Genomic DNA, 21,511 nt, shown 5'->3' with positions numbered 1-21,511 from the left:
CTCCCAAACCCTTAAGAATGTCAACTACCTGATTGTGTAGATCTGATAACTAGGTTTTTGTTATGCATGTTTGCCTATATTGACCACCTCTATCACCTATAAATCTATCAGATTTATCATCAGTTTCATACTAATAATTCAATTATCATCTAGAAGTATGGCATCAATATATTTGTATATTGGCACCAATAACCTCTGCCACTGATTACATCATATAAAAGCTGATTTCGTAGGTAGTGCCAACACTGTCCAGCTTATTTGTGTCTTTTTTCTAAAAATGCCCAGTTTAGGAAAGGAAAAGTAGAATCTCATGGCCTAAAATTTTACAGGATGTAAATCCCAAGATGGAATCCTCTCCAGAATGAAATTCTGAGGACACAAAAAGAAACAGCTCCACTGAGGAGAAATAAGCAGAGTTGTCTAAGGAGCCTGCTGTAGACGTATAGGAAACTAACTCATCAACCAATGTAGTTTTTTTTTTTAAACCAATATGTTTACTTTTATTCGTCAGTCAAAGGACATGTAGTTTAAAGCAAAGACAGATGAACTACCCAAGTAAGAGGAGTAACCAGATACATTTCAGTCACAGCCTGGGGCACTTTACCCTAAATATACCATCAGTAAAGAAGATGGCCATGCATATTGATCACACTTAAGGGATGTACACATAGGGAATGCATGTGACAGGTCAGACATGTGGAGTAGCATACTTGTACCTTATACATATGGTGACTATACAAGTACCAGGGAACACATGCAGCTAAGCCAGAAATTTGGAGAAATACATGTGTAGGTAATGTGTGTGATCAGGTGACATTTAAAAAAAAAATTTTTATTTTCACTGCCAAATTCTCTCTCTCTGCCCTCCCCACTCTCCCACCCATTGATAATGCTAGAAATATGATACCATTATACATATGAAGTCATGCAAAATGTTACCCTAACTCTAGTCTCTTCTTACTTATATTGGATATAAAATTGCTATTAGCCGTTTTTATTCTGTCCATAGATTATTTTCCTTGGCAAACAAATCATAAACGAAAGAAAAATTGGGCAATTTTCTTTTCTCTCTGTCTAGTTATCATCATCCTCTCCACCATGACCAGCAGTGTACTTCCTTCTTTGATAATTTTCTTTTACCAATGTAGCTAAAAAAAAAAAATCTCCTCTTTGTTATCCTTCCCTTGTTTTTTCTCACCAACCTCAGCTCATGTTTACATGTTCCTGGTCCTATTTTTAAATGACTGTCACACTTCTATATTCATGCATTTGCTATCTTCCCTTATTTCTGTCTTCTGTTCTGGTCTTTTAAAAATCTAAGTTTGGGGCTTTTCTTAAAATGATTAAGTACTGTCTGTCTAAAACCAAGAGCAAGCATTATCTGTAATGAGGATAAATTGGAAGCCTTCTTAGTAAGATCAGGGATGCAGCAAGATTGTCTATTATCACCCTGATTATTCGTTATTGTATTAGAAATACTAGCTATTGCAATAAGATAAGAAAAAGAAGTCGAAGGAATAAGCCTAGGTAAGGAGGAAACAAAACTTAACTAGTTTTTGCCAAACAATGAGTTCTTGTCTGAACAGCTGGGAACTTTAAGTTTGTCAAACATTAGGTTACTGTGCTCATTTGATTTCTTCCTCTAAAGACGGCTTCTTCATATAGTTTGATCATTTATCAGTTGGGAAGTGGCTCTTATTGTTATAAATCTGGCTCCATTCCCTTTGTGTTTGGGAAATGAAACTTTTATTAGAGAGATTTGCTGGAAAAAAAAATCCCTTAAGTTTCCTACTTTTTCTTCTAATTTTGGCTACATTGGTTTGGTTTGTGCAAAAAAATTTAATTTTATATAATCAAAATTATCCATTTTACCTCCTATGAACCTTTCTATCTCTTGTTTGGTGACGAACTCTTCCCCTATCCATAGATCTAATAGGTAATTTTTTTCCATGTTTTCCTAATTTGCTTAAGATCTAAATTGTGTACTTATTTTGACCTTATCTTTGTGTCAGTATGAAGTGTTGGTCTACGTCTACTTTCTGCCAGACTACTTTCTGGTTTTTCCAGCTACCTTTGATGAGCTCAAGTTACTTCACCCAAGTGAACTACATCCTGAGGTCTTAACCAGACTGGTAGATATGGTTGCTGAATCATTGTCAGCAATCTTGGAAAATCATGGAGGGGGACCACAGAATTAGGATTGGACAAATATTGCTTCTTTTTGGCCAGTGAACTTCACTTCCTGGTAAAATTCTAGAATGTATTATAAATGAATAGTTTAGAAGCATTTAGAAAAAGGAAGCAACGATTACTAAGAGCCAGCTGGCTTTAACAAGAAGAGGTTATTCCAAACTAATATAATTTCCTTTTGGGGGGGCTGGTGTGTATGAAGGGGAACAGGGTTACTAGATTTGATAGTCTCTTATACTATTCATGGATAAAAAAGGGAAATATGTGGGCTGAACTCTGGCACATGGTAATTCCATAAGGTTGAATGGCGAGTCTCAAAAAAATAATCATTAATGTTTTAGTGTCATCTAGAAGGAAGCTTCTAATGGAGTACCTTAGGAATCTTTGCTTTGCCCTGTGTTGTTTAACATTTTTTTTCCCCAGAGACTTGAATAAAAGCATACATAATATGCTTCAGATTTGCAAATTACAAAGCTGGAAAGAATCAATAACACATTGGATAAAAGGATGCAAAAAGATTTTGATATGCTAGAACATCAGGCTGACTCAAACAAGAGGACATTTAATAGGGATAAATGTCATTTTGCACACTTAGATTCATTAAACTAACTTTCCAAGTACTAGATGAGACAAGGGAAGAAAGGAAAGAGTGGTTTAGGTGATTTGTCTAAAAATGATTTTAGTGTATAGGTTCATTGTAATTCAACAGTATGATATGGCAGCCAAGAAAGCTAATGTACTCTTAGCTAGTATTAGGAGAGACAGAACATCCAGGAATATGGATGTCCTAATTCCACTGTATCCTGCCTTGGTCAGACCGTGTTTGGAGGATTGGGTTCTGTTCTGGGACTTTTAGGAAGTTTATTCGTAGACTGAAGAGTGCTCAGAGCAGGGAGTTCTGGATCCCGAAGGGCCTCAGATTCATTCCATAGAAAGCTGGATGTTAGAAAACTTAGAGAGGAGGAGGTAAGGAGGAGGGAGATGTGGTAGTTGTCATCATGAAGGCGAAGGACTTTGATTTGGAAGAGGAGTTAGTCTTTTGGCTTCAGATAAAACTATGAACAGTGAATGGAAGTTACAAAGAAGCAAATTTAGTCATGTATTGAAAATTAGAGTACTTAGAAGCCATCTTTGAAAGAGGCGTTCCAACCTCCTTATTTTGCAGATAAGGAAACAGGCTGAATGAAGCTAAGTGACTTTCCCAGGTTCAGACAGGTAGTCAGTGTCCAAGGCAGGATTCAAACTCAGGTCTTCCTGTCTCAGAGCTCCAGCACTGTATCTAGTCACAGGTTCCTCATCCCTGAGTTCTAGTGTATCACCAAGCTGTTTCCAATCTTTATTAATGGAAAAACTTCCTGACAATAAGAGCTATCCAAAATTTGAGTGGGCTTTCTCAGGGGATGGTGGGTTCCCCCCTCACTTATGATCTTCTAGTAAAAAAGGCTAGATGATTATTTGTTGGGTGTGTTGTAAAGGAAAAGTTTTTTTTTGTTTTTATGGTTAGTACAAGTTGGACTAGATTCTGGCCTCTTAAGTTTCTTCTACCTTTGAAATTCTGTGATTCCTGTTAATGTGTTTTACAGCCATTCAAAAGATATATACTAATATAGACTTTGTGGGTTTTAGAGACCACTTCATGCATTTCTTGGAATTCACTCCCACTTTCTGAAAATGATGAACAAGAGAATAAAATAGCCAAGAAGTATGAACTGTGCTTTGTTTACCGGTAGCTATTTTTGCCTAATTTATAGTCAGAAATCCAATCAGAAGTCCAATCCATATGGCACTAGACAGCAGCATTGTTCATTCCTATAGGATGGGGGAGGAGGAGAATTCTTAACTCTCTGCATCCAACAATATAACCACATGTCCTTATTCAGCCTTCAAATTGAAGTGGTATGGGGCAGCTAGGTATCACAGTGGATAGAGCACCGGCCCTGGAGTGAGGAGGACCTGGGTCCAAATCTGGCCTCAGACACATAACGCTCACTAGACGTGTGACTCTGGGCAAGTCACTTAACCCCAACTGCCTCACCAAAAACAACAACAACAACAAAACAACAACAAAAACCAATATACAAATTGAAGTGGTATCTGTGCCGGTTAAGTGGAGTTTTATGAGCTTCTGGAGAACTCAACTTTTGATATGACGAAGTAGTATGGTAGGGTGGAAAGAGCACTGGATTTCCCATTAGCAGCCCTGGGGTCAAGGCTTAGCTTTGTCATTTGCTATCTGAATAACTGTGCATATGTCACAACCTCTCTAAAACCTAAGCTTCCCCAAATGTAAAATGGTATAATACTTATACTGCTTATTTCATCAAGGTGTGTGAGGAAAGCACTTGATTAATTGTAATGAAATATAAAATAAACTAACCTATACTTCTGTTTTGAATTCTTGTACATTTCTTATGAGATTGACACATGGTATTATTTTATTGGTTAAAGAAACTGAGACACTACACCTATGATGTAAACTTAAGATTTCACAGATGTAAAATATACTCACATCTTTATTATGCATCATCTGTTCATATTTACTTATCACAGTTGGTTGGTTTTTGAGTTTGTTTTTGGGAGGGGAATGCAGCAATCGGGGTTAAATGACTTGCCCAGGGTCACACAGCTATTAAATGTCTGAGGCTGGATTTGAACCCAGGTTCTCCTGACTCCAGGGCTGGTGCTTTATCCATTGTACCACTCAGCTTCACCTACAATCATATTTTATGATAACTATTATGCTTCCCCCCCTTTTTTGTTTTGTAGAAGTCATCTGTTCAAATAGAAGGCAGGCTTGTTATGGATGAATTTTTTGAGAGTGTGAAAATGAGTACATATCTGGTTGCCTTCATTGTGGGAGAATTGAAGAATATGACCCAGGAGACCAATGGAATTCTGGTATGTTATTTCATTTATGCCTTTAAGCCTGTTTTACTTGAATGCACATGAGTGAATTATTAAGAATTCTAATCATTTCTTATGTCCCAAACTCTGTACTTTGTGCTTATTATCTAAACAGACTGTGATAGACCTGATGTGGTAACTAGACATAAACAATTTAAAGTTCATCTCATATAGGTAATTGATTAAAAGGGAAACTCGGTAAACTATTATATTATTTCACAGAAAACTCATAGTGAATCAATCTCTCTTCTCCACATTATAGAAAAACAGGAAGGACTTATTAATTATTATTCTATTTACACTTCTCTTATAAAGACTAATAATTTATTTTGAACATCTATTTCTGTTTGCCATTAGTGCCTGTTACATAGTGATAGTTTATTTGAATTTCTTCCGGAAGTGCTGAGTCAGTCCTTTCACAGGCTTACGCTGTAGTAAAGGTGAGGGTTTTTCTTTAGCTAATCAGTTGACTGTCCTTTACTATAAAGTTTTAAAACCTTTCATTAGTTAGCTAATTTACTACCAGGTTGTAAACATAAGGCACCATTCCCAACACATACAGCTAGATTTTGGTTTCTTATTTAAGAAAAAAAAAATCATTAAACCATAGCACAACTTCAATCTGATCTTTTTCTATAGAATGTATAGAACCCTGCTAATTGAGACTGGTCTGAAGTATATTTGTGTGAATACATGTATGCATGTGTCTGTGTGTATAAATGTGTGTATGTTTTTCTCACCCCACATAACCATGCAGTGAGCAAGTTTGTCAGTTTTACCTCTGCACGTCTCTCACGTCTGACTCCTTTTCACTCATTGCTTCTTCCCTCCTCCATCACTTCTTATCTGGTCTGTTACAGGAGCTTACTTTCTGACTTCCTTTCTTAAATCTCTCTCTACTTTATCCTATACACATGCGCACATACTCTCTCTCTGTGTCTCAGTCTCTCTCTGTCTCTGTTTCTATCTTTATCTCTCTCTCTCTCTCTCTCTTTCTGTTTCTGTCTCTGTCTCTCTCTCTTGTCAATACTTACTACCTCTAGGACCAAATAAACACAAACCCTTCTGTTTGGCATCTCAAGCCAAATTTACATTCTTGCTGTTCTCCATTCTTGACCTGTATGTATGTATACATATACATGTATATATGCATATACATATACATATACATGTACATATACATATACATACACACACACACACACACACACACGTGTATGTGTGTATCTCCAGCTCTATATTTTGCAAAAGTTGTCCCCCATACCTAGACTGCATCTCTGCCTTATAGAATCCCTCATTTCCATCAAAGTTCATGAGGCCTTTTCTGCAAGTGTGCCCCCCACCCAATTACCTCATATTCATTTTACATATGCCTATTTTGTATGTATGTTGTATCCCTGGATATCATCTGTATATCTCTAGGGCTTAGCATAGTGTTTGATTCATAGTGGATGCTTAATAAATGCTTGTTGATTGTTTTCCTGATTCCCTCAGTTACTAGTGCTCCCACCCCCAAATCACTGAGCATTTCTTTTCTACAAATCCTGTATTTGCCCATCTGTGAACAAGTTATATCCTCTAGTAGAGTTCACCTCTTTGAAGATAGGAACTGTCTCTTTACTTCTATTCCTGTTACCACTAGTTGACCTTGGTTGATGGTACAACCCCTGTTGGGTTTTGTAGATGAAGAGGAAGGGAAGGGAAGTGGAACTGGAATCCAGGTCTCACTTTGAGGACAGTGTGTTCTCCAGTACAGGAATACTCTGAGCAGTTTTCCCTTGAACTTGTAGACTTGACCAAGAAATTTCAATTCCTTTCTACTCCAATTACGTTTGAATTTTTGTTGTAAATAGCATTTCTTGTTACTTGGTTTTAGGTTTCCATTTACACTGTGCCAGAGAAGATTGACCAAGCCACATCTGCTCTTGATACAGCAGTGAAGCTTCTTGAATTTTATCAGCACTATTTTGAAATCAAGTACCCTCTTCAGAAATTAGGTAAAAATGTCATCCTATTTCCCTTGCCTTCTTTTAAGTTTGCAGCATTCGTTTGTCAGGGAGCTACATTTGTGTCCTGCATATCTTAAGAGAAAATATGACAAACATATTCTTCACATGAATACGGTTCCTAAATAACTTTTAGCCATCATGACATAGGCTGATTGTATGCCATAACTAAGATACGTGGAAATTTGAAAGACTGTGGCATTGGAGGTAGACATGTGCGCGCGCACACACACACACACTCACATGGATATATATGGATACACACACATATATGGCAATTTGAAGACATAAACTGAACTTTCAAATTGAAATACGTTTACTGGAAACTGTTTCAGTAAGTAATTAAAATGTAATGTGCTAGTAGCTCTTCTACAAAGAAAGACAAACTTACTTATTTGATCGAGCTGCGTATTGGTTGACAGAAGACTGTCTTAACTACATCCTTTTCCCCTCTGGGGAGTGATCCTTTTTGGAGAAATTGGATTTTTTCCATTTCTTTGCTAAGTAGCCATAAAATCAAAGCTCCAAATGGTTTTGATCCCATCTTTCTCAGCTGCCAGGTAGATTGATAGAAAGTGCTGTGCTCAAGGTTGGAAAGTAGCAAGGGGATGGGAGTGTCAGTCTTCTAAGCAAAAGACTTTAGAGCCTTCTTTGTGGTGATAAGCCAATGATGAAAGCATTTTGCTTAAATTAAGAAAAAGAAATGATTGCTGTATTTAAGCAGGAAAAAAAAACTGGGTCACCTTTTTTTCCTTTGTTTCAAGATTTGGTAGCTATTCCTGACGTTCAGGTTGCAGCTATGGAAAATTGGGGTTTGATCACTTTCCAAGAAGAAACGCTCTTATGTGATAATAACACTTCTTCAGTGATGGATAGAAAGCTGGTTACGAGAGTAATTGCACATGAACTGGCCCACCAGGTATTACAATTAGAATATTTAATTAAATTCCATGTCTGTTTTCTGTTTCCTAATGCTAATAATATTTTATAATGCAAAAATTGGCTTTTTTGTATATAATAGAAGTTTCTATAACTCATACTTAGCTTTCTAACCAATACCTCATGCATTTCTCCATAACAAAACTCATGGTTCCCCCATACCGCTCTTTCTCTCCAAGCCTCTTTATTTCAATTGAGGGGCAATACAACACCATCTTTCTGGTCCACCAAGGTTCACAACCTTGGAATCATTCTTGACTCTTCTTCCCACCTCATTCTTCTTCACCTGACCCCACCATATCCAATCAACTGCCAATTCATCTTCTACATCATCGCTACGGTGTATTTTTCTGCTAACATGCCCGTATCATATTTCAAGCTCTCATCGACTCTAGCCTAGACTATTACAATGGTCCCCCTATTTCCAGTATTTCCTTCATATAAGTGCCAAATTGATCATCCTAAAACACAGATCTGATCATGTCATTTCCCTACTCAGAACTCTTCAGTGGCTCCCAGGATAAAATAGACGTTCTTTAGCCTGGCATTTAAAGCTCTCTACAATCTAACTCCTACTTTTGTACCTAGTCTTGTTTCATATTGCTCTTCTCCAAAAAATGCTACCTCTGGAAAATCTGCCACGATGGAAAGATTTTAGTTATGATCCCAGCAACAGACCGAATATACTTTCCAAAGACCAACCTAGCTAAGTATGGACATGTTCATCATCAATGGGTTGGGCACTTGGTTATAAATTTTTTGTTCTTGTCACTCTGTGAACCAAAGAAACATCACAATGTTCTATACACTTGTGTTGCCTCCTTCTGCTAGTGACAGTGGTAGAGTGATGGCAAAGGAAGCAGAGGCACCATATTCTTCAATACATTCTAAATGGACCTTAACATTATTGATGAGACTATAAAAAAACTAAAAGAGAAACAGATCCTATACCTCTCACCGCTATGGGTAGGAGATATCTTCTTAGCCAAATAAGAGATAGAGATAATTGTAAAAGATGAAGTAGACAACTTTGATTACCTGAAACCAGAAAGCTTCTGTACAGGTAACATAATGCACTAAGAATAAGAAGGGATGGGGGTCAGATAGGGAAAAAAAATCTTTATATCAAATTTCTCCGATAAGCGTTTGGTATCCAAGGTATATAAACAATGAATGAATGAATATATGTATACACCCACACACACATATAAGCACACACATACACATAAGATTAACCATTTCTCCATAGATAGTGACCAACAGATATGACCAAACAGTTCCCAAAAGAATTGCAAAGTATTTACAATCACATGAAAGAATGATCCAGATCACCACTAAAAATAGTAATGTAGATCAAACAACCCTGAGGTTTTACCTTACACCCAGCAAATTGACAAAGATGACAACAGTCAGTGTTTGAAGGGTTGTGGAATAAAGTAGAAGCCCATCAGTTGGGAAACGGCAAAACAAATTGTGGCACGTGAATGTAATAGAATATTAATATATTGTAAGAAACAGTGTGTGTGAAGAATACAGTGAAGCATGTAAAGATCTCTATGAATTAATGCAAAGTGAAGTAAGCAGAGCCGGGAAAACAACATACATAATAATTACAACAATGTAAAGGGAAAGAAAAACCGTACACCAATATAACAAAATTATAAAGATCAAGTAAGACTCAAATGAAGAGATATGAGAATACACCTCCGACCCATCTTTTCATGGAGGCAGGAGATCCACAGGTGTTACATAGTGTACACATTTTCAAACTTTTTCAACTTACTAAAAAAAATACTTTGTTATATGGGATGGTTCTTTGGGGAAGGGTGGGAGAATGAGATCAGGGATAACTACAATGATATACAAAACAGAAGACATCAGTGAGAACTTATTTTTCAATAAAAAGAAAAGGGAACAGAGGGAACTAAGAATGACATCTTTTCAAATTGTATATAAATTTTAACTTGATAGTGCTCTAAATTAGAGATCCTTGTTAAATGACTGCCAATGGACATACTACTAGAAGAACTAAATTATATCAATCTTGACATCATATTTTAAAAAGACATAGATAGTAATAAAAATAGTAGGAGACTTTAATGTTCCTCTCTCAGAGCTGGACAAATCTAATAGAAAGATCTATGAAATGGAAAATAAAGAATTAAACAAATTGCTAGAGAAATTATAGCTAAAAAGACTTCTGGCACCTTCTGAATGGAATCACTAGGGAATTACAAAATTGATAAACCTTTAGCCAACCCAGTTTAAAGGAAGAGGGCGAGTAACCAGATAAACAAATAACAAATGAACAAGGTAAGATCACAGCAAAACCAGAATAAAATAAAAAATTATCATAACAGTGAACAGTTAAATACTAACAATATTGGGAATGCTTAAAATTTACACCAATACTTAAAATCGAGAATACTTAAAAAAACCATAAAAGGTTATCCTAAAAAATGTAAGATTCTCAAAATAATAGATCACCAAAGAGAGCTTAAATAATCAAATCTCAGAAAATGAAATCAAAGCTGTTAAAATCTTGATCTTGATGGATTTACAGCAAAATATTGTTAATCCTTTAAAGAACATTTAATACCAATATTACGTAAATTATTCTGAAAAACTAAGAGAGTAGGACTCACTTAAGTTCTGTTTATTCAACAAATATAGTCTTATACCCAAACCAGAGAAGAATAAAGTAATCAAAGAAATCAAAGAAACAATTAATAATTATTTGTGATAATTATGAGAACTATAGACCAATATCAGTAATGCATGTCCATGCAGAATTTTTAAGCAATATCCTGTCAAACACTCTAACTATAAATGAAATTAATAAAAAGAGAATTTGCTGCTAAGTGGAGGGATCATAAATTAAGATTAGGAAAGAACTTTAAAGGCCATTGAACTCAACCACCTCATTTTACAGATGAAGAAATGGGCTGAGTGAGATTAAATGAGTTTCCCAGAATCCTACACAACTAAGTGTCTGAGGCAAGATTTGAACTTGGGATTTCCTGATTCTAAACTCAGTGCTTTATCCACTGTACCACTGGCTGCTTTTGGGTAGCTCACAGTTTTGTTTTGTTGGCTTTTTTTTTTTGAGAGGAATTATCAGAATTAATTTTAGCACACAATCAAAAGCATCAAGAAACAACATAGAATCATAAGTGAACACATCATGGGGTATTTGGTCATTTTTGTATTACAATTTCTGATAAGTATTTGCATAAAGACCACTATGAAAATAATTGCAGTGTATGTACCAATGTCTGCTGCAGAGGATGAAGAAGTAGAGAAGTTCTGTAAAGAACTCAATGAAACTTCCCAAATTAAAATTGTATGTGTGTTTGTATGTATGTATGTGTACTTTGATATTTGGTGACTTTGACTATAAGAAAAAGAGAAGAGCAAAAGGTATATTAGAATATATGAAGCAGGAATAAGGAGTGACAGAAGCCAGACACTTGTAGACTACACAGATGCCTAAAGTTATATATCAAGAATCTTTTCTTTGGGAAAAGAATTGGTAGGTCCTGGACATGGAAAATGAAACTAATTATATTTTAATAGATAAGAAATTACTCATTACTTATTTGGGAGTCATTCCATAATCAACTATCCATTTAGTCAGACTTTTTAGGGGAAAGACCAAAGCTATATGACAAGGTACCTCATTGAAACAACTCAGTCCTGACTAACTTACTATTAATCGATGAAAGAACAGACACAAATACAAACTATGATAATTTCATAAAAATATTTAACTCAAATAAATGAATGTACATAATAAAGCTAAAAAGGCCAAAAAAGTTAGCTATTTTACTTGTTTGCCATGGAGAGAGATGGTACATAAAGGAAACACCATTTTAGAATATAAGTTGGTTTGTAAAATTTTGCAGAAAAGATTGATGGAAAATCACTCACCTGCAGTGTTTGCTCATAAAACAGAGGAGTTATGGGTAGTAAAAATAGTTTAAAAGATAGCTTGGCAAGATTTCACTAAGAAAAATCATCCCAAGGCCAATCAAGTGTGAAAATGGAAGAAAGACAGCAAGGAGAAGAAAAGCTGCTAAGATTTTTTTTAAACCAATTGAATTGTTTTAAACATAAAGGTAATAAAGCTGTCACACTTGGATTTAACATTACAGCCCTGTATTTGCTTGTAGAGGAGATCAAAAGGCCATTAAAGAGAGTAGGGATGAGAAAAGCAACTAAATTAGATGGTGTCACTTAGGACAGTGGTTCAGTGGAGAGAGTGCCAGTCCTGGAGTCAAGAAGACTCATCTTCCTGAGTTCAAATCTGTTGAGCCTTCAGGAAGAGATCTGGGACCATTCAAAAAAATTTGGCTTAACTTGGGGGTCCCAAACTTTCATAGCGTCCTTAGAGACTCCCTAATTTTTTCATGGAGCCACTAGACCAAAAGAAATACCTAATAGTTGCTTATTAAGTGTTTAGGTCCAAACAACAAGTATTTATGTCCTGAAAACTTAGTAGTCATTTAAAAAATAATACTCATAAATTGGGAAAAAATTTTAATTTCATTCCTAAATAACTAATTACTTACTAATGGAATGTGTGTACCTGTTGGGCCCTTTGTAACTTCTCAAACCCTGGAATCAGATTGGACATCATCACCCTCATTTCCTAATTTACATTGATTTTTGCACCATGTTTTTTTTATCACAGCAGTCACTGAAAATGCAACTAAACAAAGATGATGTTGCAAATGAGAAAGTTTGAAAAGTTATTGGCATAGCCTAAAATACAACTAAACCGAAACCTATCTCATACTTTGGCAAATGTCATCAAAAGAAATGTAACATGATCTAATGTTGAAACTTAACTACTTCAAGCAAGTAGTTCACAGTATCCAACAAATGTTGACTATCTCTGTGTTTACTTCAAATTTTAAATATCCCATGGTACCCCTGGCAATTTTGCTGCAGCCCAGGGTGCTATGTACACAGTTTGGAAACCAGGGGCCTAACCATCCACACAGGAAAAGCCAAGTATATAAATAATGTGTATTATTCAAATTATGATATGCAGTTAGATGGACACCCTATAGATAGTTTGTCAGAGAGAGAGAGAAATAATATATATACACACACACACACACACACACACACACACACACACACACACACACACACACACACATATACACATATGTAGCATGCCCATTTACATCTGGGAAAAGCAGTAAAAATATCTGAGTTAGGTCAAAAATTAAACAGAAAGAGTGACCTGGATCTCTGTTAGGAAATTGCAAAGCTCCTTTAATAAGCACAGAAACAAAGACCCAGTCTTTTTAATACCAGTGTACATATACCATATACCACCAATGGTATATGTGTATATATGACTAAAGGGCATGAAATTAAACACTTTCTGAAAAATTAAAAATAGATATCACATAAGGGTAATGAACAGATACATTGTGGGCATGTGCAGGCTGCAATCCATAACAGTTTCAGATCTTTGAAGAATAGGAATAAATGAGAACACCAAGGAAAACGTATAAGTGAAAAATAAGGTAGGCTGGAATAAAGCAAGGTCAAGGGATAACAGCTGGATAGGTTATGTATTCCACTAGTCTCTTCATGATGTCTGGAGAAACTGAGGAAAGCTCTTAGCTTCTTGAGTGAACTTCCTGTGACAGACTTAATCAGAGAGAAGGACCAGAGTCATACAGGGTGGTCAAGAATGAATGGATTTTGGGGCAGCTAGGTGGTGCAGTGAATAGAGCACTAGCCTTGCATTCAGGAGGACCTGAGTTCAAACCTGGCCTTGGACACAGACAACTTACTAGCTGTGTGACCCTGGGCAAGTCACTTAACCCCACTGCCTAACCAAAAAAAGAAAAAAGAATATATTGGGGCAGGTAGGTGGTGCAGTGGATAGAGCACTGGCCCTGAAGTCAGGAGAACCTGAGTTCAGATCCGGCCTCAGACCAAACACTTGTCACTTACTAGCTGTGTGACCCTGGACAAGTCACTTAGCCCCAGTTGCCTTTAAAAAAAAAAGAATAAATGGATTTCCATTTGCATTGTTAGAAGGAACACCAAGTTTGATGCAATCACAGATCTATTTGAGTATACTTTGTATTTATCTATGGTCTGGTTGTATCCGTCTTTTAGAATGTAAGCTCCTTGAGGGTAGGGACTATGTCATTACTTAACACCACCTTACACATAGTAAGTGCTTAATAAATGTAATAAATAACTATGGAATTTCAGAATTAGAAGATCATTCAGAGGCCATCTGGTTCAACCTGTGCCTGCACAAGAATCCACTTTATAACATTGAACACGTGACACCTTTGTTTATATTTCTCAGGTCTAATTTCCTGTACCTCCAATGCCTTGTTGCATTGTTGGGGCAGCCTTAGAGAAGGCACTAATTATGTCATGTTCTAAACCTTGATCTCACTGCTGTAAGAAATCCCTAGAAATGCCTCACTGACTTCTGCACTCCTATGGGAAACAATTTGAAAACCCTCGTAGGTGAGATGTGTATTTACAAACAGCTATTAGTTGGTGGTAGATTTGCTTGCTCATTAAGAGAGTCTCTTTGGCCTATATACTCTTTCTCCTGCCTCAGTAAGTATTTCGTATGATTATTTTCCCTCCTTCCCTCTCACCTCATGAGAGAAATACATGAAGAGAGGACTATAGAGTTCTTAAATTTGGCCTTTTATATATGTGCCATTTTGTGGAGGAATATTCATTTTTAATCCTATAAACTATCTGTAACTCAGGCAACTTAGAAAAAACCTAAAGACTTAGGTTCTTCCCCCCCAACCCCCCTGAATAAGGAAGGAAAACTGTCATGTAGGCAATCAGTATAAATGCTAATTGGTCCATTTAGTTCAATTCACCAAACCAATTCACTGGTTGCACAACATATTCACTGATATGCACATTTGCATAATATATGCAGTAGTGCTGAAGGAGATGCAAAGGTTATATATATGATAGAGTCCCTGCTCTCATGGAGGGACTTTGCATTCTTAAGGGAAGGGGAGTCTGATACTCACATAAACTCTAGTACACAGGATTTAGATAGGGCAGGTTCGTTTAGGCTGACCACTTCAGCTGCAGAAGGGAAATGACTTGCTTGAAATTTCACAGATGGGTAATAAGTAGTGGAAAAGGAATTCAAATTCAGGCTCTCTGACTATAAACCCAATACTTTTGCTATCATATTATGCTGTTAAATACATTAGAGAGATATTTATCTATTCATCTATCTCTAACTGGAAAATCACTGGCCTGTCAGAAGGTGAAGCAGTGGAAAAATATTACCAAATTTATTCAGTTTATAGAACATGATAGGGAAATAAGGAGAACTTTTAGAGTACAAAAAAATCACAAATTTAAGTTGAAATGTAAGATATTTTTCTTCATAAAGTATAAAACATGTTAGGCAGAAAATCTCTCATCTCTTTTCTCCCAGTCAGTGGTTTTCAAATGTAGAATGTTTTCCTCCATTTTAGAAGTAAATTTAGATCACTTCAGTAATTCTCTTAATGTTTATTTTGGATGTAATTCATTCTGTTTGTATTTCTGTGCACAGAATCCTGCCATTGTATTTTGTAATAATAATAATAATCATAGCTAGCATTTATATAACACCTACCACATGCCATATTCTGTGCTAAATGCTTTGTAAATATTATCTCATTTGATCCTCATATCAGCCCTGGGAGGTAGGTGCTATTATTATTCCCATTTTACAAGTGAGGAAATTTTTGTCTTTAGTGATTTATTATAAAATTAATATTAAACATCATTTCAACAGCTAAATTTGTTTTGCCACTACTACGTTTACATAAATGAAATCTCAGTACTTAAAATGTCATCATTATTTAGTTACTCCGTCTGTCTCCACCACTTTTCTTTATTTAGTTTCATTTACTCTTTTTCCCCACCCTATTGATAATATTTTATCTGTAGTATTCCCTTTTTTATAAAGCATCAGAATATACTCTCCATCCCTACTAATATTTCCCTGTAACAAATAATCTAATTCGATGTCAGAAATGTTCCTCTTGTTTCAAATTCTTAGAAATTTTCTGAGAACACATATATTTTGCCAATCAATTCTTTGTGTTCTGTTTTTCCTCTTAGTGGTTTGGCAACCTGGTAACTATGCAGTGGTGGAATGATCTTTGGCTAAATGAAGGATTTGCTACTTTCATGGAGTATTTCTCCTTGAGCAAAAATTTCATACAGTTATCGAGTGTAAGTACTACTCTTCTTGGGCTTAATAGAGATTTTATGTTAAATTTGTTATGTCTGTACCATATGCCCAAGTCATTTGGGAGACTTAAATAGTTTTTGAAAGTTGTTAGTTGCTGATAGATTGTATGTCTTCAGGTTCAAAATGGTAAATTTTGATTTTGTGTGTCAGTTTCATCTTTTTGTAGAAATAACCTCTAGTGCTAGCATGGATATAATAGAATGTGGTAATGATATATTTGTGTATGTTATTCATTTTAAAATTTTGTCATGGGTATACAGCAGTAAATAGCTTTACAGCTTTTTCCAGCATTTCTTGCTGTCTGTGACCTAGGACAAATTGTTTTACCTTTTAGGTTTCCTCACCTAAAACTGAGGGGTTTAAAGTGATTTCTGCAGTTTTTTCCAGATCTGAAACCTATCATTCAGTTCCTCCAATTGTTTAGGGAATTTGGTTAGATAAATTTTAAAAGCCTTTTTTTTTTTGAAGATAATTTTGGAAGAGAGAAAGTTACCGTTTGTGTGTGTGTGTGTGTGTGTGTGTGTGTGTGAGAGAGAGAGAGAGAGAGAGAGAGAGAGAAAGAAACTAAAAGAATACAAGAGGTAAATATTAAACATAAAATATGGCATGCCCATTATTATCATAGTGGGTATATGTACAGTTCAAATCCAGCCTCAGACATTTACTAGCTGTGTGACCCTGGGCAAGTCACTTAACCCCTAATTGCCTCAGTTCCTCATCTATAAAATGGCAACACACTGGAGAAGGAAGTGGCAAATGACTCCAGTATCTTTGCCAAAAATAAAAACAAACCCCGGACAGTGTCCATGGGGTCATATAGAGTTGGACACAACTAAACAAAAACAACAAAAATATGTACAGTGGTAGGTAGATATGTACAGTGGTCTGGCTAAATGACTGACTCTACTAGGTACAAACCACATATTGTAACTTGGTGTCCCTCTTAGGTTATATTTTGAAAAACATTATTCAGTTGTAGCAAGAGGAAATATACCAATTTTTTATGTGGCTCACCTTATAATCTTATCTCAAGTGTTTCTGAAGGATTATTGATTCGGATAACATTAGGAAAATGTACTCCAGCATAGTACTCCTGAGGTAGGTGTTAAGTCCTATTCAGTCAGGCCCTACACCTTAAACTATTTTGAATGATGGAAGAAACTCATTCTTAATCAAAATAATTTGCTTTATTTGAAACGGTAATGCCTTGCTTTAGTTAAGAAGCATATTCAGTATACAAATTTTTAAAAAGCATTTAATGCTTGCTTTTAGGGGAGAGCTGCTTATTTCACATAGAATACTTCTTGTTTTGAGGAGTTTTTTTCTTCTTTAAATCCTTATAACAAGGACCCTTGAGAAGAGAATAATGAAATATGTTTCTATGTCAGTTTTTACAACATAATTATATTTGAAAATTAAATTTAAAAACCAGTTTTAAGCACATACAAATAAAATATTTACATTTGTATTCTGTTCTAGTTTTAAGTCCTTCCTGCCTTTTCTCCTGGCCCCCCATTCTCACTAGGATGAAACTCTTCACTACCTGAACCTCAAAAATATCGTTGCAGGTTTTTGGCCCATGGTGGCAGTATTTTTGGTTTCACCAGTAGGAAACTGTTTGCCCTCTTTTCTTGCTTGGTGGTCTATTCTGACTCCTCTCTTGAAGCCAGATTCTATATAGTTCAGCCTTTGGACTCAAGTGTGGGCTTCAGGGACTGTCTTATTTATCTGTTTTATATTTCGTGGCACCTGGCAATACTACTGGACAGTTGCTGTGAGAGGGAAGTGTTCAAGAAATGTTTGTTGAGTTACAGAACAGAATCATCACAATTCTGAATAGAAGCTACTGCAAAGGTTGGGTGTGGGGGCAACACATTAGTGATAAGAAATTCTAAGGCAAGAGCTACAGAAAACTTGATAGGGGATGCCTGTGTTCTCAAAGCTGAGCATAAAGGCAAGTGAAATCTAAGTGGGATAGATAGATGAGAATAAGAGCAGGTCATGGGAATGGATGGAGAGTTAGTTTAGAGAGATGATGGAAAAACACGAATTGTCATTCAAGACCAGAATTTCAGAGTTTAGATCTCGGAGGAGCAATTCTGAGATAGTGAATTCCAAGATGTGCCCAGGAATTTTGTAACCATCTTGTTAGAGGTGTTGAAGTTGCCTGAGGATGTTGGCAAAGCAATGGGTAGAAAGGAAAGTCGTCAACCAGCTATAGAAGTCATGGGAAAAGTAACCTGGGAGCCAGTAGATGACAACAATGATGGGGAAAGGGTACCACCAAGTCTAGTTCCTTATAAAGTGTTTTTAATTCTACTCAGTTATATAATCTGAATTTTCTAGCTGACATATCTAACTGGACTTTTCAGAATTTGATCTTTTTCCATATCTGCTTTTATTTCTACTTTTCTGATTTCATGTTTTCTTTTTATTTCTTTTTCTCTGGGTTCACATCTTGACTCTGCCGTTACCTATATGATTTGGAACAAGTAACTTTCTCTTAGCTCTAAAGACATTTGAGCTTAATGATATCTAAGAGCCCTTTTAACTTTAAATTTATGGTCCTATGATCCTATTTCATTTCAGTATAGACAACTAGGTTTTTGTTTATTGGAAAAGCAGAATGAAGAAGCCAAAATTTGGGGAACATAATAGGTTATTTTGTCAGAGCTGAAGTGGATGAAATGTTCCAGTAATTGGCATGTTTCTGTAAGAAACATTTGTGCCGTGAAGCACACTTCGTTCACAGAAGAATTTTACCTATAAAAATTGCTTTGCCTAATCATATATATATATATATATATTATATATATAGAGAGAGAGAGAGAGAGAGAGATATATATAGAAGAGAGAGAGAGAGAGAGAGAGAGAGAGAGAGAGAGAGAGAGAGAGAGAGAGATTGGTATAGATAGGTAGATAAAAGAAGTCATTATGACCATTTTGATTAGCAGAGAGAATTACCTTTTCAGGTGAATCAGTAAAAAAGAGAAAAGCTCAAACATCTTTTGTTTCCATTGTGAACTATGCTTAAATTGGAAAATGTCTTTGGCTGTACTTAACGCTTCATTTGTGATTTCTCACAGTTTATTAGTCTTTGTGTTCTTTTGCTAGTATGAGGATTTCTTGAATGTTCGTTTTAAGACCATGAAGAAAGATTCTCTGAATTCATCTCATCCAACCTCATCTTCTGTTCAGTCTTCAGAGCAAATTGAAGAAATGTTTGATTCGCTTTCATATTTTAAGGTATTGGTCTAGTAAAAACTGCTGAGAGTTGAGTTCTAACTGATTTTGTGTTTGCAAGCAAGTTACCTCATGTTAGAAGTTAAGCAAACCATATATATGTTCATTTGGTTTAAGAATATGTTTATTAGTTCAGCTGTTCACCACCCTCTATACTCAGACTCCCTGTCCTGTGACTGCTCATTACTTGCCAAGCCCATACCTTGAATTACTCCTACTGTCTTCCCTCTATGTTCCTAATCATATGCTACTGAACACTTTTAGAAAAAGTCACATGATCATGATAATTGGGTGCCCTACCAGTTTGTAATCTAACCTCATCTGAGCTCTCACTGAAGCAAGACAATCTTCTTAACTCTTTTACTTCCTTCCCCGATTGACAAATGGTCAAAGGATATGAACAGGTGGTTTTCAGAAGAAGAAATCGAAGCTATCTATAGTTATATGAAAAAAATGCTCAGGGGCAGCTAAGTGGTACAGTGAAAAGAGTACCAGTCCTGAAGTCAGAAGGACCTGAGTTCAAATCCGGCCTCAGACCAAACACTTGACAGTTACTAGCTGTGTGACCTTGGGCAAGTCACTTAACCCCAATTGCCTGGAAAAAAAAATAAAAAGAAAAAATGCTCTAAATCACGATGGCTTAGAGAAATGCAAATTAAAATAATTCTGAGATACCACCCCACACCTATCAGATTGGCTAATGTGACAGAAAAGGGAAATGACAGTTGTTGGAGGGGATGTGGAAAAACTGGGACACTAATGCATTGTAGGTGGAGTTGTGAATTGATCCAACCACTCTGGAGAGCAATTTGGAATATGCCCAAAGGGCTATAAAATTGATCTAGCAGTACCACTACTTAGGTCTGTATACCAAAAAGATCAAAGAAAAAGGAAAAGGAACTATATGTACAAAAATATTTATAGCAGCTCTTTTTGTGGTGGCAAAGAGTTGGAAATTGAGGGGATGCCCATCATTTAAAGAATTTCTGAATAAGTTGTAGTATATGATTGTGATGAAATACTATTGTGCTCTAAGAAATGATGAGCAGGATAATTTCAGAAAAACATAGAAAGACACATGTGAACTGATGCAAAGTGAAGTGAGCAAAACCAGGAGAATATCGTATACAGTAATAACAATATTGTACAGTGATCAACTATGATTGATTTAGCTGTTCTGATTGATGATCTAAGACGGTTCCGAAAGACTTATATGAAAAATGCTATCCACCTCCAGAGAAAAAAATGATGGCATCTGAGTACAGATCAAAGCATACTTTTTAAACTTTCTTTATTTTTTTTTCCCTTTTTTTTGTATGTGTCTTCTTTTGCAACATTGTTAATATAGAAATATGTTTTGTGTGGGGGGGAACCCTCTTCTTCCCAGAGATACATTCCTAATAGCAAGGAATTTTTTTAAAATGGAAAAAAGAGAAAAAAATCAGCAAAGTCAATACATCAGAAAAAAACTGAATTAGGCAGTGTTCCATACCGTTAGACCCTCTCACCTCTGTGAAGGAGTAGAGAGAGTCACATTTGTCTTTTAGCTTTTTTACTTTTTTAGTTAAAGCACGGAAGGAGATTAGATGAGAGCCAGAGCATCTGTATACAAATTCAAAATAACTTAGTGACTGATTAGAAATTGGAAATGAGAGTGAAGGAAGAGCCAAGATTTTGTTCCTGGACGACTGGAAAAAATGATGGCACTGTTGGCAGAATTAGGAAGGTCAGGAGAGGTTTTCTGGGTTGGATTTTTTTTTAAGGATTTTAATTTTTGTTCTGAATATCTGACAAACATCAAACTCATTCCATTAAGCTTTTTTAAAATGTATGTAATAAATTCAAACACATTAGTTCCAAAGCTGCTTTGTGTCTCTGTGAATTTCTGTTCTGTAAATTTTTTTAAAATGTTCATTGATGCTTTTTTGAGGGGGATGGATTACTGTCACTAGCTTCT

General features: G+C 35.9%; 1 protein-coding gene across 1 annotated transcript in view; it reads left to right on the top strand.

Annotated features, from left to right (window-relative positions):
* Positions 1-21,511, top strand: part of LNPEP (leucyl and cystinyl aminopeptidase) — a 124,706-nt gene that overhangs the window by 60,677 nt on the left and 42,518 nt on the right. The window contains exons 4-8 of the mRNA XM_021009147.2: positions 4,957-5,088; positions 6,971-7,091; positions 7,865-8,019; positions 16,179-16,292; positions 19,426-19,557. Coding sequence (XP_020864806.1) covers positions 4,957-5,088; positions 6,971-7,091; positions 7,865-8,019; positions 16,179-16,292; positions 19,426-19,557 — 654 coding nt within the window. The remainder of the gene's footprint in view (positions 1-4,956; positions 5,089-6,970; positions 7,092-7,864; positions 8,020-16,178; positions 16,293-19,425; positions 19,558-21,511) is intronic.

This window comes from Phascolarctos cinereus, unplaced genomic scaffold (assembly GCF_003287225.1).
Source record: "Phascolarctos cinereus isolate Bilbo 61053 unplaced genomic scaffold, phaCin_HiC Scaffold_4;HRSCAF=312, whole genome shotgun sequence".
Lineage (NCBI taxonomy): Eukaryota > Metazoa > Chordata > Mammalia > Diprotodontia > Phascolarctidae > Phascolarctos > Phascolarctos cinereus.
This window is presented reverse-complemented; position numbering and strand designations above follow the sequence as displayed.